The 13,819-nt window shown below is 33.5% G+C and overlaps 1 protein-coding gene across 7 annotated transcripts in view; it reads left to right on the plus strand.

Annotated features, from left to right (window-relative positions):
• LOC108365261 (clavesin-2-like) overlaps positions 1 to 13,375 on the plus strand; it is a 15,649-nt gene extending 2,274 nt beyond the window's left edge. Inside the window, exons 2-4 of one of the 7 annotated variants that reach the window (XM_017619256.1) lie at positions 3,253 to 3,563; positions 3,680 to 4,290; positions 12,855 to 13,370. In XM_017619256.1, coding sequence (XP_017474745.1) covers positions 3,688 to 4,290; positions 12,855 to 13,247 — 996 coding nt within the window. In that variant the 5' untranslated portion in view covers positions 3,253 to 3,563; positions 3,680 to 3,687 and the 3' untranslated portion in view covers positions 13,248 to 13,370. Of the gene's footprint in view, positions 1 to 3,252; positions 3,564 to 3,679; positions 4,291 to 12,854 lie in introns of all 7 variants that reach the window. The other 6 variants (XM_017619255.1, XM_017619251.1, XM_017619252.1 and 3 more) reach the window with 6 other exon arrangements.
• The last annotated feature ends 444 nt before the right edge of the window (positions 13,376 to 13,819 follow it).

Below are 13,819 nucleotides of genomic sequence, written 5' to 3' on the forward strand. Positions count from 1 at the left end.
GAAACAAAATCGAAAGGCGACATATAAACAATGCACGCAAACAAGAAATGTCTGGCAACACCAGCAAAGTTTTGAGACGATTTTGCGACGACTGCTAGAAAGGGGTGCTCACAGTTTGATGCTAAAGATGTTTCAAAATGTAGACGTCTACATTTTCAGACATAATTTGGAACGAACTGTGAACACCCCAAGTATCAAAAACAGCGGAGTTACATGCAACTCTTTTAAATAGGGATTATTGATATTATTTTTATAACGTTTTTTGCTTCTCCTGTAAAATAGGAAAATTTGTTGGTTGGGGCCTTTGTAAAGCTCGGAACACTTTGACGACAGCAAGCGACAAGCAGCATCTGTCAAATTTTAAATGCACACGTTCTTACGGACACAATTATTTTGACGACAGCACGACATCTTGGCTGCAGGACTGCAATTGTCGACGTCGCCAAATTAAATCTATTTCTAATTTTGCCGGCGACAATGAGTAGATGTAGTGCTGCAAAATTAAATTGTCGCAAAATTAATCACATATTCTTGATTGTTCATGTTTTTCTTATTTACTTAAATAAAAATACACAATTTGTGAAATAAATATACCAAAATGTCAAACTTTAAAATCAGCTGTTTGCTATGTCGCTGAGGTCTTCAAAATGTTTAAGAAGCTGGCTTCAAGGCGACATTTGTCGACAAAATGATGTCGCTGTCGTTACGTCGTGAAGTTGCAGTCGTCAAAGTGTTCCGAGCTTGAATTGAGGTCACGATAAGTAAATTTTATATATAGTGACGAACAAAAGTATTGGCATAGAGAATTTTTCGCACTACATATATGCAAAGTTTTTCATTCTCTAAGGCCTGTATGCAGCTCTCAAGAAAATCAAAAACTCCATATAAAATGACGTACAAGAAATGGCTAAGAAATTTTCTTGAGTCAAATTTCCTTAAGGCAGTACGCAGTTCTTAAGAAATTTACTACGCTTTTCTAAAGGTTTTTTGTGAAAAAAGAGCACAAGGCAACCCAGGCTTGCAACAGAAATATATGCCCGTTCCATTATTTCTTGAGGAAAGAGTGAGGCAACAGGCTGTGAGGTATCAAAAATGTCAAAATTCCTTGGACACACACGCGAAATAATGGCAATTTTTTCTTGACCGTTTTCATGAGAGCTGCATACAGGGCTTAAGGCGCTGGCCCAATGGCTTTGCACGCATTGCTTACTTTAATTTGCTTTGATTTACTTCAAAAACTCGTTTGGCCAAATGGCGGCTTGGAACGCTGTCAAAGCAACCAGCTGTGTAGTTAAAAAGTCAAGGTCTGTTTCCTTACACTAAGAATAATTTTGCCATAAAATTCCAGAAAATTAAAAAAAAAGAAATACAAAACAATTTTTTCAGATTTATTTTTAAATGAATGTGAATTAATTTTTGCATTTCAAAGGAATGATAATTATTATACATACATATATAACTATATGTACATTTATTAAGAACAACAAACTAAAAATAAAAAAATAGATTTTTCAAGAGACGACTTACCAGTAGTTTGACATCATAAATATCGCCAGCTTTGTGTGAAAAGTTGATAAGTCTACATTTTATGAAGCCTCCAATTTTGATATAGAGAGTAAGAGAAATTAAGGATTAAGGTACTTTTTTTAACAGAGATCTAATCCTTCTGATTTGTATGGAGTTTTGCTTTGCTTTAAACACGCAAAATGTTGTAATCAAAGTCCATGTAAAATTGTAAAAATGGACTTAGCAACTTTTCACTTTATGCCAGCGACATGTTAAATAGATTACTTTTTATTAAACTTTGAGTTACTAATATTATACATATATTTTTTTTAAATTACGTAAGAAAATTTTTGTACATAAAAAGATGGAGCAGTTTGTTTGAATTGATTTAGAAGGGGAACATATCGTTTTGTCAAAAGGCTACGAAACGCTTTCCAATAAAACTTTTACCTATTTGAAACTTTGAGGAGCTTAAAGCAAGTGAAGCAAAGCTGCCATTTGGACACCCTTCATACGTTTTAGTATATTCCAAATAACTTTTGACAGTTCTCAAAGCGAAGCAAGCAAAGCAAGCCTGCATTGGGCCAGCGCCTTTATTTCTTTTCGATTTTTTTTATAAAAATGTAGTTCATACTACACCAAAAATATCATATCCTGCTATCAAGAATGCAAGAAGGAGCTACTACCGGCGTCTCAGTCCATATCTATCTCTCTTGCCTGGGTTCCCAGTCATAGGAATAAAGAAGGCAACGAGAGAGCAGATGAATTGGCCAAGGCGAGTACAAGTTTGAAGTACATAGCTAGAAAACAAAGCGTTGATTTTTGCGGACGACGTTTTTACACAAAAAAAAAAAAAAAAAATCGAACATAATTTGTATGGAAGAAACTGCTTGCAAAGAATCCTTATCCTATTTTCTTTGTCGTAGTATCGTGAAACTATCTCAAAGATTTTAGTACCGGATTTTAGATATATGAGCAGTTTATTTTGAAAGTAGCATAAGTCACATTTTCAAAAAAAAAAAAACATCGAGTTAATGATAACAACAATAAGAATTTAACGGTATCTCTCAATTAAAAAAAAAAAAGAAATTGCATTGGAAAATCAAGTTAATGATAATAAGGATTACACCGAGCAAAAATCAATTTTGCACAAAAAATATATATACACCCAAAACGTTTTTAGTTTCTCTCTCTGGCGTCATAATGTTTTAAGAGGACTTCGAAATTTCAAAGATTTGATTACTTCCAAAAATTATTTAAAAATTCAGTGCTATATAGAATAACAATATGGGTACCAAATAAGAGATAATATTCTGTAGAATTGAAAAATATTAAAGTTGTTGCATAAGGGTGAAAAGGTATTGAAAATGTCCATTTAAAATTTTGTCTTTGAGTATCCTTGCTTATTTGCAGTATATTTTTTTGAAAAAATTGTAGGTTAAAGAATTTCGTCCTTCTAACTTTATCAGTTTAAAAAATTACCCATTCGTCTTTGTTAATCCAAACAATTTTAAGTTTTTTAAGTTCTAAATAAGTTTCCTCCTTCATTTGGTATCCATAGGTTTCAAACCCATTGATTTATTTATTATTTTATGGTAGGAGAGATAGAAGCAATTTTTCGATTTGAGTTGTTGAAAAGTAATGAATATTTAAGTCCCGGGATCCCGGGATTGTGATAACGACATCCCGAAAATCCCGGGATCGTAAAAAGCGGAAAAATTAACAGCCCTACTATACATCGTCTAGTTACATTTTCATGGGTAACATAACTTGCGAATACGTTTTTGGAAACCTTAAGAATTTAGATTCTTGAAATCAGTCGCAAGATATAATATTCAGGAGTGCACGATGCTGTTCATTTGTCGCCTCGATACGGCATCACATTCAAGGCGCAGGTGCAATGGCGTCTCCTTAGTTGAGTCGCAGAAATGACAGAGATCATTCGAACCGATTCCCAAGTAGGAAGTAGATGGTCTCTTAGCCTGCGGTGACCTGTAAGGATTCATGTAATGATTCTAAGCTTTTGTTTGAGGAGATTAACTGGAAGTTTGTGAAAGGTAGATTTATATTAACAGCAACTATAACGGGTCATTTTGTTCTACTGTTTCCTTTATTACAATATATTTATATTTATTATGATTTTATTATCTATTATATAATTGTATAATTTCAGACTTCACCATGTCCGAATTTTACGAAGCACAAACTAAAATAAAACAAAACTATAGGCTTCCCAGGACCATCGATAGTCGACAAGAAATCTTCAGTAATAGTGACGCCCGCGATAGACATAGAAAATTATACTTATTTCGTGATATGATTGGGGCCAGCGTTAATTTGGCACTACGCGATAAATCCTGTTGCATGGATACAAGTTTCCTAAATCGTTTTTTATATGCAAAGAAATTCGATTGTGAAGCAGCTTTAGATTTACTTATAAAATATTTACTATACAAAGAGAATAATAAGCACATTTTACAAAAACTCAGTATTTTTGATGAAAACATACAGACTTCCTTAAGAGATGGTAATCCATCTGTACTGAAACAACGCGATCGCAAGGGGCGTAAGGTGTTAACATTTGCGGCCGCCAATTGGGATACAAATAAATATAGCATGGAGGATGTGTTCAGAGCATTGTTGCTATCATTTGATAAGCTATTGGAGAATGTTGAGAATCAAGCATTGGGATTTGTTGTTATTGTTGATTGGACGAATTTTACATATAAGCAATCAACGCATATCTCAGCGAAAACGCTTAAATTGATGATTGAAGGACTGCAGGTATGTATGTTAGGTGGTAGATAACCTTAATCTTAATCTTCAATCACAACTTCATCGTCATATTCATCTTCATCATCGTCTTCAACTTTATCTGTATCTTAAGTTTTATCAGTATATTCATCTTCATCTTGATATTTGTGTGTATTAACTTTTATTTGTAGCTTTATCTCTATCTTTGTTTTTATCTTTATCTTCTTTTAATGTTTATCTTTATAATGACGTTTGTCCTTATCCTTGACATTATTCTTATGTTCTCTTCATTTTTATAACAATATTCATCTACATCTCTTAGCTTCCTCATCTTCTTCGTCTTTTTCTTAGTGTCAATCTTATAGCTCATTTCCACCAAGTCTTAACAGCAGTTTATGCCTATTTTGCAAAAAGGAGCTTACAACTCGAAAGGGGTAATTGCTCATATAAAGTACAGGTAATCGAAAGCANCATTTCCACCAAGTCTTAACAGCAGTTTATGCCTATTTTGCAAAAAGGAGATTACAACTCGAAAGGGGTAATTGCTCATATAAAGTACAGGTAAAAAGCAAAAATTAAGAAATAAATTTTGCTGATCACACCATGCTGACTTTTTTTTAACTTACCTGGACTCTTAACTGCACTTAAGCACTTAGTGGAAATGGGCTATTGCTCTTTGTCTGTATTTTAAAATCTGTTTTTATCTTTTTGATTGCTTGTGTTCCCGACATGGTAGGCATATGTAAATATGTTTTATTATCGATTGATTTCCCGCCATCCCTTGCCCAATTTGGTTTGAAGACAAACGGATTTCGGCGTTGTGGCATCTTCACAGCAGTTTTTCGTTCCCGAGGAAAATCGTTTGGCAATACATCGTTTCTCTTTGTCTTTGTTGGTGTTGTTGTTGTTGTTGTTCTTGTTCTAGTGGCTACAACAACCCTACCCACATCGGCTAGTATCTCAGTCGTTGTCGTCAAGCTCAACTAACTGAAGACCTAAGAAGCGTGCAGCCTCTATAGGGTCCGTCCACAGGGTCAGAGGCGTTAGCTGTGTGAGATTTTGTGGACATGCGAATAAATGTTTCGAGTCGTGGGGTGTCTCTCCGCATGCCGGACACTCATTGGGCACATTTGCATCTTTGTATTTGTCGTTGCCTGGGACTGCGCCTTTGCCTTTGTCTTCAGTTTTGACTTTATCCTTATGCTTATTCTTGTCGTTATCTTTGCCTTTATCTCTCCCTGCTCCCAGTGGCGTTCAACGCAGTCCTTAGTTTTTTTTTCACTTGCCATTCGCCATATACCTGCTTCACGTGGCATTAAATATTTAACGCAAATATCTTTGAACCGTTTAAAAAGTTTCACCTAAAAAAAAGAGACGACTTTTCAAAAAATATATTCAAAGGCTTATCTTTTCCTGGCGGGTCTGGCCGCTATTGCATAGAAAAAAATTGTTTGTTCAGACTAGTAATCGAACCTCGTTTTCTTCGATAAAAAAAAAATATTTGCTTTTTTCGGTAACCGATAAGTTTGAACAGATCCAATCTACTTTGAGCTGTTAAATTACACACTGATGTGATATCTGACAGATATTATAGGGCGGCCATCAACTCGAACCTATTCACTATATTCTCAAGATTTTGCGTTATTTAACTTATATGCCTTAATTGGATACAAGTACGTGTAAATAGCCGTAGTCCTCTATATAGAAACTTCCGGTATGTATTCATTCATTATTCACCTAAATAAAATTATTCTTATATCAAATTTCATTTCTTCATATGTAGGCCGTGGTAATTAACAGAGCCGCTGGTACTGTAATCGGAAAATCTGTATTTCGCTATCCAAAACTTTGGCCAATTATTTCGGTTTCTATAGATACATAACTGTCCGATATGTTGTTGTGTTATGTTTTATCTTACCGTTATTGGCAGTTCTTATCTATCGGCGTCCGCATACATACATGACGAACCCTGTTCCTTCATACATACATACATTATTGTATTTACATACAAAGTATATTATTATTAGGGTCGGGTGTAATTTTTCTCCAATAAGTAGTCTCCTAGTGACTGTGAGAAAAAAAATCTACGAGAAAAACGTGCTTTCTTTTTAAGTTGAAAAACAAGCATACCTGAATAAGTAGCCCCAATAAAGTAGCCATTGTGAACTGCATGGAGCATCGAAAGCTTCGAATATTTCGTAAATGGCGATTTCAGTATTTTTGCTGCTAAAAAGTGGATTGATTGATTATTCCTTTTTCTATATCTAAAAGTCACTGTTTTCGAAAACTTTTGCATTAAGCATCTGATTTTTTTCAATTAGCTGTATCTATGATTGATGAAAAACCAACAAATACAATAGCGTTTTTGTCGAAATTGGTAAAAAAAAGTTCCCGCAGTGAACTTCAAGAAAAAAATTGTACTAGAAAAAAAAATACATACTTATGTATGTATATGAAATGCAAAAAGCCGTAAACACAACAAGTTTTTTTACATAAAACGACGTGCAGACTTGTAATTCCATGAAATACATCATTATTAATCTTTCTTATTTTGATTTTTTTTTTTTCGAAAGTTCCATCTCAAACGAATCATGGCGATCGAAAATTGGTTTCTAAAATTTCTTCTTTGCTGGGAATAAAAATGGATGAGAACATTGGCAAACTTGGGAAAATAATAAAAATTATTAAAGTAAAATCAACATTGTGGCGTCCCCGAAAAACGTCGGCGGCAAAAACGCTGGCGCCTCAATTATGAGCCATTCCAAATGCCTTTGTGAGTTTTAATTTTGACAGCGGTTAACCGTCGACCACTTTACCGTTACGCTAGACCGTACCACCTTACAAGAATGAATTGTGTTTATTCGTTATTTTGAAGGGACAAAAAAAATTCTAAAAAATCTACGGTATTTTTTAGCCATTTGAAATTTGTAATTTAATCCACTAGAATTCAACGGGCTGAAAAATTGCGTACTCAGAATCTTTCTAGGAAATCTAATTAAAAATGCTCGAAACTTTTACGAAAGTTTGTTGAATTTGTTAAATATTGCCTAAAGCTTGAAACTTGTATATATACGGGTTTTGTTAAATAATGAACTATAGTTTTATAAGAAAAATAACCAAATTAAATAACAAAAAAATAATGTGTCAAAATGTGGTGCGGCTATAATAAATCCGACCACTGTACATTCGGCAATATAAAAAATCTATTTAAAATAGTTTTACTCAAATAAGGAAAAGTTTAATAATTTTTGACGAGCTTTAATTTACTGACATTAGGGTGGTACCTTACGGTGATAAGAACTGAGATCTGGTGCGAAAGTCCTAGAACGGGGTACTTAAGGTAAATCAACTTTGGAAGAAAAAAAAATGATCTTCGGCATAAGAACATCGATGCTCGACATGCTTTAAGATCCGACTATAAAAGCCGAAGATATAACGAAAGCTTCAAAAGGCGCCTCCTATGTTCGGCAAAATAAACCGAAATTTCCTTGCAATAATCCTTTCGACTCAGAGGCGTACGGCGTACTTTTTTCTGGTATGGTCTAATATACATACAAAGAATTTCTTGCTCAAAGAATTTATAAAAGGGATGAAACTACCTTTGTTTATATGGACTACAAAATATTTCAAAAAGAAATGCTAATTTATATAAAATAAACTGGACCATCCTAATGTAAATATGTATATATGAGTTGTATGAACAATGTACCTTATATATACATACATGTATGTACATTAGACTGCATCACCAAAAAAGTTGCGGTTTTTCGCCGGTATTACAAAATTTATTATATTTTAAGACGTCCACCAAAATATTTCGGAAAAGAATTAAGATTTACGTGAGCTGGACCGATTCGAAAATACCTTCAAAAATGAATTTTTTTGTGAATAAAAATAGTTTCTTAAAGATCTTTTTTTGAAAAGATCCCCTCAAATAACAAAACGGTTTGTGCTTTAAAATTTGCATAAGAATATAAATATAAAAAATTTAAAAAAAACTTTGAACAGAATCGTAATAATATGATTTTTGATGCTGTTTTTTAACCTTTTTCAAAGATTTGTATAAGAAAATTTGTATTCATAAAAAACTCCATTTTTTCCGAAATATTTTGGTGGACGTCTTAAAATATAATAGATTTTATAATTCCAATGGAAACACAGTACCGACTTTTTTTTGTATGGGAAGTGATGCAGTCTAATGTACATACATTTGTGCCCAGTGTAGTGCAAATATTAGTCAAATACATTTAAAATTTACTGCTTTTAGGGCACTTTAATATTTCATACCTACATATATTGCAAATATATACATAAGTACATACATATATACATACATATGTACATATATATGAGTGTGCAAAACTTTATCATTAAAATTTTATCGTATCATCTACATATTTGAATCCCAAGATATATCGAACATGCAGATGATACCAAATTTTGTTTCCACAAATGGGAAGGGCCAATTAGATAACGCTAGCTGATATTCGAAAATATTAAATTCCGTGTCAAAAAGTATTATAGATATTGTATGTACATTTCTATATGCATGTGTTTGTACATATCTATGTAAATGAGTCATAAGTAGTATTTCTTGCAGTTATCGTGGCTGTCGAGAATGCTCAAAGAATTTATTAGCCGGAAGAAATAATAAGGACTGTAAAATTGGCTAATTTTATACTCATCGAGATTTTCGTAAGATATGTAAGAGCAAAAAAAAAGTCCGTTTTATGAAATTCCGCATGCGCAGCGTACAACAAAGCAAAGCGGAATATTCTCGATTGAGGTTTCGTCGCCTGGGTAAAAGATTGTCGTATGTTGATCTCGGCAGGTTGTGGGAAATCGCGATTGAAGTTTGGAATGCAATTTCTCAAAAACGCGAAGATAGATATTCCCCAAAGTCTCTGAAAATGTTACTAGTCCACAAAATTCTTAAATTATTTAATTTTTAATGTTTAATGTTAATTAGCTTTGAGTTTATGAAGGATTTTCTTTAGTAAAATTTTGTCGTAAGCGTCATTTGTCCACAGTTTGGCAGCCACATTGTATGAAATACGACAAAATGTGATCAAAATTTCTACTAAATTAACGACACTTTTTATTCAATATCTCGGAAACTAAAGGAGATATCCAAAAATGGAGAACGTCATTTCTAAGATATTGATTAGTTTAATATGGCTGCATCACTAACTAAATTTTTACTAAGTTATAGAAAAAATTTTAGTCAATATCTCGGAAACTAAAGGCGATATCTGAAAACTGATAACACCAATCGAAAGACCTTATTTCAAAATATATAACTGCGTCTAGAACTAAAAATCGTCAAAATTGCGCTTACGACAATCTTTTACCCAGGCGACGGTTTAGAAATTGGTTACATCAAATGGAATCGATTTGAATTGAATGAAAGGAAATTTAGTCGTGCACTTCGACGACATTCCAACAATCCGAAAAAAACTAGATAGCATCAATGTGACCTTTCAGCAGCGGATAAAAATAAACCGGCATGTGCTGCATATCGTACGATTTGAAATCGGTGCGATCTACAAAACTTATTTTGAAGATTTCTTAAAAATGGTCAAAAATTTGGTTCTATATCGAAGGATATATAATATATATATAATATATCATTTAGTGTTTCTAGCAGTTTTTATTTGAAATATGCGTTACGTGCATTAATTATAGCTCTGATCCAGTACTCCATGAACTTACTGGATTTTACACGAACTTGCAGGAAGTTGCAGGAAAAATGTTCCCGTACTCCAAAATCCTGTAAATGAGAGCGACTTTTGGAGAGTTGTGTAGAGAATGAGTTGCAAGATTTTACCAGAAGAAAAAGTTCATGAAAAGTGTCAAGCAATCACTGGTTGACGTTTTTACAGGAAAAATGGTTTTTTTGTTCCCGTACTTTTGGTTGTTACTCACTTTTTACTCTCACTTCAGAGAGTAATTTTGCTGTTTGACATTTTTACAGGATTTTGCACGAAAAGCATTGAATCAGAGCTTATATTAGGTGCATGCATTCTCTATCATTTCTGACTAAAATATGAAAAGTGTCAAAATGCAAAAGCATAAGGAAAATGCGCTCACTAAAAGAGAATAACAGGAAATAGTAAAGGAACGCAAAAACCCAAATTTTTAAGGGCTAACTATAATATGAATAAGCTGCCGTAACTGACTGTCAGAAAATGAACGAAAAGTCTGTCAAATGCATAAGCAACGTAGTGTAGACTTTTAGGTGGCTATATTTTACTTACATGAGTTCAGTGTTGCCACATTTAATTAGATATAACAATAGCCACTATCAAGCAGTTTGGTGTAGATCACACAATTATAGTAACCTAGAAACGCCGAAGAACTATTCGCCTTGCGAAACTTTCAGGGTAACCAGGTGTTTCTGTAAAAGGAAACGATTACGGCCCACTTCCTAATGTGGAACCAGAACTTCTTTTGACCTGTGTTACATGTAAGACTGAATCGAAAAAGTTACCGTGTTAAAAATAAGTTACAAAATTACCAAATATGATAAATAAAGAAAAAAATTACCAATGTCGGTAAAAAAATTGCAATGCGGCAACACTGCATGTGTTACATATGTACATACATACGTACGAGGACAAACAGCTGATTCCGTACGGAAGGCGATCAGTTTCGCTCTTTCCTTAAGCAAATGACGTTTGGTGAAACTTGGCGAAACTTGATGTTGAGCACATTATAGTTTCTGAATAGGATTTATGTGTATTCGCACGTTTGCATACGCTTATAGTTAGTCCTTTAGCCCAAAGAATGGCAACAACAAAACTAAAGTCAAATAAAAATAGAAATGTATGTACAAAACATATTCACACAAGCACAAGCTTATAGGCGGCATACACAGTGCGTCTGAGTCGCTTGTCATTTGTGTACGTGTTGACTCGCCTTCGACTACACACAGTTGAATCATTCAGAGTAATGTCAGGAGTCATGTCGGTGTAACTAAGGGTCTGATTATGCATACTTCGCATAACTTCGCACAACCATTTGTACCAGTGCAATAAAATTGTAACTTAAGAAACTGTGAAGCAAAATCTAAACTAAACAATTTGCTAAGTTTTTAAAAGTTCTGCTAATTTCTGGGTAATGGAATACATACAAGATACATACAAATATCATACGAAATTACAGTTTGAAGGTTATGCGAAGTTGTGCGAAGTTATGCGAAGTATGCATAATCAGACCATAACACATATAAGTTGCGTTCGGGTACGCTTTCTGGTAAATTCCTGCAACTGTTGCAACTGCTTGCGAGTTAGGGAACGCAACTATTTTCACAAATACATCCTACTATATCAATTATTTTTTGCCTCCCTCCATTTTCAATTCACTTTTTTTTTAGTTGTCAGATTATTCTCACTTTTCGTTTATTCTTTTATTTCCGTTAACTTAAATTCAGTTGAGTTTGACACTTTTCAAGATTTTGCCAGCAAAAATCCTTCTAACTAAATCTGACTACTTCGGACTATTTCTGGGAGATAAGGAACGCAACTATTCTGTCTTATCCTGAGTTTCGCCCGAAAAAAAAAAATTACCCGAAAAGTTTTCATCCGCCCCGAACCGGTTCACTTTTCATTCTTGGTTTCCATGGTTTTACTATGGACGGATGACAAATTTTCGGGTGAATTTTTTTTTCGAGCGAAACTCAGGATAAGGCTTAATAAATGTGAGCTCACAAATATCCGGATTCCTCTAAAATTTTTATTTTATTTATGTAAATACATATGTTTGTAAATTTGAATGTTTGTGAGAGTGTTAGTATGTTTGTTGTTCTTTCACGCTAAAACTGCTGCACATATTTCAATTAAGTTTAGCACACAAGTAGGGTATAACCCGGATTAACATATAGGATGGTTTTGAAGAGAGTTGCCAACTTTTTCAAAAGTTAAAATCAATCCATTAACAAGTTAAATAAAATATTACAACAAATATGTCAAACGAAAAGTGGTTAAAAATGCTTTGTGTCGAGAATATTTTTTTAAGATGGTTGCCACCTGTTTAAAGGGTTAAGATCAATTTAATTAACAAGTTAAACGAAATATTTTGATATGGGTGTCAAACGAGAGAGGTTGAAGAAAGCTTTGTTTCAAACATATATTTAAAGGGTGTTGACTCCGTTTAGAAATTCAAAATCAAATTAATTAACAAGTTATATAAAATATTTTAATGTGGGAATGTGTAATGACTGAGATTTTACGAAAGCTGTATCTATTTGGAAAATATTTTAATTAAGCATGAATTTAATAAATTTAAGTATGAAAGTTTGTGAGTGAGTGTGTGAAAATGTGTGTTGGTTTTTCTTTAAATATAATTTGGCGTGCAGATAGCTTATGACCTGGATTAACATACAGCATTTTTTGGAGTAAACTTCCAAGACTCTTGGGTCTCATTGCCTTTTTTTTCGATTTGAGAAAGTACGCGCCCTAGTATTCTCAACTTCTAATAGCTTTCCTTTAGAGTGCACCCTTTCTTTTTGGTATCTCGCATCATCATTAAAAAATCAACTATGATAAATATTTAAATTAATTTTTTTTACTAATTTCTATAATTTTTTATTACAGGATTGTATGCCAGTAAAATTCAAAGGAATTCATTTCATAGGACAACCTTGGTATGTGGATGTCGTTCTGCGAGTGATAAAACCTTTCTTAAATGAAAAAATAAAGCGACGTCTACTGGTACATGGCACCAATTTGACCACCTTACACAGCATGGTCAGTAAAGATATTTTACCACCCGATTTGGGTGGTGAGGGACCAGCTATTAATACACTAGACTGGTATCATTACCTATTGGAGTCTAGCCAGAATTGTGAATCGAGAAAGTCCTATAGACTTATTGAGGCGACTGTCTATTCAAAAACAGCGGATTGGCACAAACAGGATTCCGGATGTGAAGCGAAAAAAATCGAATCGAATGAAACTTTAATTGAAAATATCAACCAAATCTCATGACACTGTAGACTTTTACTTTTTATAATAATAATTTCTAAAGAAAACCATTTGTATGTGTTTTTTAAATAAGTTATGTGGAATGGGGTGTGGTTTCCTGGTTACTTACATAAATATGTACGTCATGCTATTAAATAATTATTTAAGAAATCCTAAACTGCTACAAATCGTTAACTACACTGTATTTAGTCAAGTCTGAAGAACCCTGGCTTTTACACGCCTTAAAAGTGTTTTAGTGATCTACATAAATATGTGTGTAAATATGTATGGTTAGCTCGCTGAATAATGTCGAAAATCCACAAGAAATGAATCTGTGCAATCAAGTTTAACTAATGCACAGTGGTTCAGTCGGAGGTCAAAACTCAAAAATATGCACATCGTCTAACCTGTGATTGATTGACAGGCAATCAGTCATTACTTTACCCATTACCATTTACTTCATTACAGTCAAGGCATATTCAACAAGGTAGAAGTGACAATTCAGTCGAGCTCTCTCATACCTGACTGTAATGTCAAAAAATGTAAACAAAGAAATTAACCCTTTGTTATGCATTTACCATATTCAACATCTTTGA

Source organism: Rhagoletis zephyria, unplaced genomic scaffold (genome assembly GCF_001687245.7).
Source record: "Rhagoletis zephyria isolate East Lansing unplaced genomic scaffold, Rhagoletis_zephyria_1.1 Rzeph_scaffold_01821, whole genome shotgun sequence".
In the NCBI taxonomy this organism is placed as follows: domain Eukaryota; kingdom Metazoa; phylum Arthropoda; class Insecta; order Diptera; family Tephritidae; genus Rhagoletis; species Rhagoletis zephyria.